Raw genomic sequence first — 3,075 nt, forward strand, 5'->3', positions numbered from 1 at the left:
GAATTCATTAGTTATAACAGATTTTTTCTTTTAAACAATTCATTGAATTACAATGACATACAAGAAACTGAAAAGATTTAAAATACAAAATTTTCTGAATTCAAGTAATCATACAAAAATTAAGAGTGCATACTGCATGAGTCCATTATATATAATTAAAGAAGTGCATGAAAGCTTGAAAGATTTGTTATATATTGTTAAAAAAATGTAATCAACCTGAAAACTCTGTTTCCTTATATCTAATTTAGGTGGAGGTTGTTAGGAATAAATACAGGGTTTGGAAGTATTTGGTGAGTCCAAGAAGTCTTTCATGGGTAAGGAGCATAAGCACATACATGTATGTATGCATTTGTACCTTACATCCTACAAATACACTCTTACACATGTATGTACAAAACAGACTCAATAATCCCATCTCTTATGTTGAAAGGAAATCTAAGAGAAATTTGGAGAGAATAGAAATCAAAAGAGTGAATGTTTGAATTAGCATGAAATTAAAAGAATATATTTAGATACGAAGACTATAAAGTAGAATGGGAAAACATTAATTTTGGTAATGAATTCCTTTTTTTAATCCTGATGCATAAACGGCTCAATGTCACAATTTATACCAAAAAAAAAAAAAAAAAGAATTTACATTTCAATGTAAAGTCACAGGGCACCAAGCTGTCTCAGTCAGTGGAGCAAGCAACTCCTTTTATTTTCTTTAAAGATTTTATTTTTAAGTGATCTCTACAGCAACATGGGGCTCAAACCCACAATCCTGAGTTCAAGAGTCCCACGCTCCACCAACAGAGCCAGTCAGGCAGCCAGAGCATGCAACTCTTGATCTTGGGTCCTGAGACTAAGACACATGTTGGGCACAGAAATTATTTTAAAAATAAATAAAAGGGGCACTTGGGTGGCTCAGCCAGTTAATGATTTTGGCTCATGACATGATCTCAGGGCATGGATTCAAGCACCATGTCAGCTCCATGCTCAGTGGGGAGTCTGCTTAAGGATTCTCTCTCCCTCTCCCTTTGCCCTTCCCCTGGTTCACCCATGAGTGCACTCTCTCCCTCTTTCTTTCCAAAACCAATAAATATTTAACAAATAAATAAAGTAAGTAAGTCACATTTATATTTTAGCAAGGGGGAAGTCACCTTCTCCATTCCATTTCAGCAATGGAACAGAAGCTCCAAATTGACTTTATTCTTTTTTTTCTTCCAGTTAAGATTGGATTTTAACACAAAATGCCCTTACTCAAGAGGAGAGAAATAAATTAATTGAAAAACCAAAATTTGTTTTCCTTCAAAACAATAAATGTCTGTATTACATTCCTATTTCGCTGTAATAAATTACTACACTAGAGGCATCAAAGAAACAAATTTATGCTCTTACTGTTTTTGAGGTCAGAAGGCTGAAGTAAGACTCAGTGGGCTAAAATCAAGATGTCTGCAGGGCCTGCTTCCTTCTGGACACTCCAGGAGAGACTCTTTTCTTTCCTATCGCAGTTTCTATTGACAAGCATTCTTGGCTCATTGCCCTTTCTCCATCTTCAAAGCCAGAGACATGGCATCTTCATATCTCTCTCTGATCCAACTATTCTGCCTGCTTCTCCCACATTCAGAGGACCATGGTGATTACCTTAGCTCCACCTGCATAATCTTGGCCAATCTTAGCGTAAGGCCAGCTGCTAGCAGCCTTAGTCCATTTGCTACTTAATCTCCTTTTTCCTATAAAAACTAACATATTCAAAGTTTCTAGGTATTAGATTGTGGATGACTTAAAGAGGCTTTTATTATGCCTAGTAGAAAGTCTTTTCCAGAAGTATTTTATTCGGTGCCACTCAAGAGTCCTTCTATAAAAGGAACAGAGAATTTATCACAGTTCCTAGAAATGACTGGACATACTAGACATTTAAAATTTTATGCAAACGTGATTTCTTTCATTATTATTTTATTTTTTGTGAAAAAGACCTACAACCACCTGCACCGTACTCTATTATAGGGCCACAGCCTTGCTACTCAAAAAGTGGTCCACAGACCACGACCTGCAGCAACAACATCACTTAGGAGCTTGTTAGAAATGCTGAACTCATATAATTTAAAAATTAATTAATTAATTAATTAAAATTTAAAAAAAATTAAAAAGAAACGCTGAACTCCTGGGCCCACTAGCACCTGCTAAAGCAAGATCTGCATTCAAACTACAATCCTGGTGATTTACAGGCACTTTGAGATTGGACAAGTGCTGGTCTAGAGTACATTTTCTCACATTCTTATTTGACCTTTGTGGCAGGGTCATTATTTGTGCTGGGAGCTGTCCTGCTCAGTGGAGGTGTTTAGCAGCATCCCTCAGACATTGCCAGATGTGCCCAGGGGAAAAGGACCACCTCTGGTTGGAACCACTGGCACAGAGATTGAAAACTGGGAGCAACCTGAGAGAATGTTATCAACAGCCATCCCTTTCTGCAATGATAACTTTGAGAAGTTCACTAAATTCTTCAAGCCCCATGCCTCCGTGGGGAATTGAGTTCACACTAGTCCTTCCTCACAGAATGGACTTCTATAAAATTAAATCAGGCAATTCCTATAAGGTGCTAAACTCAGATTATAGTGCAGAAAAAGATATAAATATATCTCTTACAATTAGCAAATATTTTATCCTGACATACTATGTCCTATCTCTCAACTTTTGGTAGAAGTATGAAATTCCTAATTGTTTTGGCAATATTGTCATGAAGTCAAGGAGTGTGGTGCCCAGGGTTTTATATTAAAAGAACAAACATCATCTTTGTTGAAAAAAGGAAAATTAACCTTATAGAGATAATGTATTATCCACCACAAGTCAATGTTTTGAAGGACGTAAACGACCTACTCAGGACCAATTCCTCAGTCTTGTTAAACAGGAGAAAATATTCATTCAGGAGTGAGATAAGGTGCTGGGAGTTTAGACATCTGAAAGGAGAAGAAGTGATAGAAAAAAGGGTAAGAAAAATTGCCTTTACTTGGCTTATCACCCGGTTTCCTAGGAATAGAAATTCAACAGAAAAAAATTTCCTTTCTGTCCACACTAGTGTCCCGCGTGGAAATC

General features: G+C 36.7%; 1 protein-coding gene across 1 annotated transcript in view; it reads left to right on the top strand.

The window, feature by feature from the left end:
* Positions 1–2,514, top strand: part of LOC103681597 (olfactory receptor 7A17-like) — a 7,471-nt gene extending 4,957 nt beyond the window's left edge. Inside the window, exon 4 of the mRNA XM_008711176.2 lies at positions 2,281–2,514. Within this exon, the coding sequence (XP_008709398.2) occupies positions 2,281–2,514 (234 nt within the window). The remainder of the gene's footprint in view (positions 1–2,280) is intronic.
* Positions 2,515–3,075: the final 561 nt, after the last annotated feature.

This window comes from Ursus maritimus, unplaced genomic scaffold, assembly GCF_017311325.1.
Source record: "Ursus maritimus isolate PB19 unplaced genomic scaffold, ASM1731132v1 scaffold_37, whole genome shotgun sequence".
Lineage (NCBI taxonomy): Eukaryota > Metazoa > Chordata > Mammalia > Carnivora > Ursidae > Ursus > Ursus maritimus.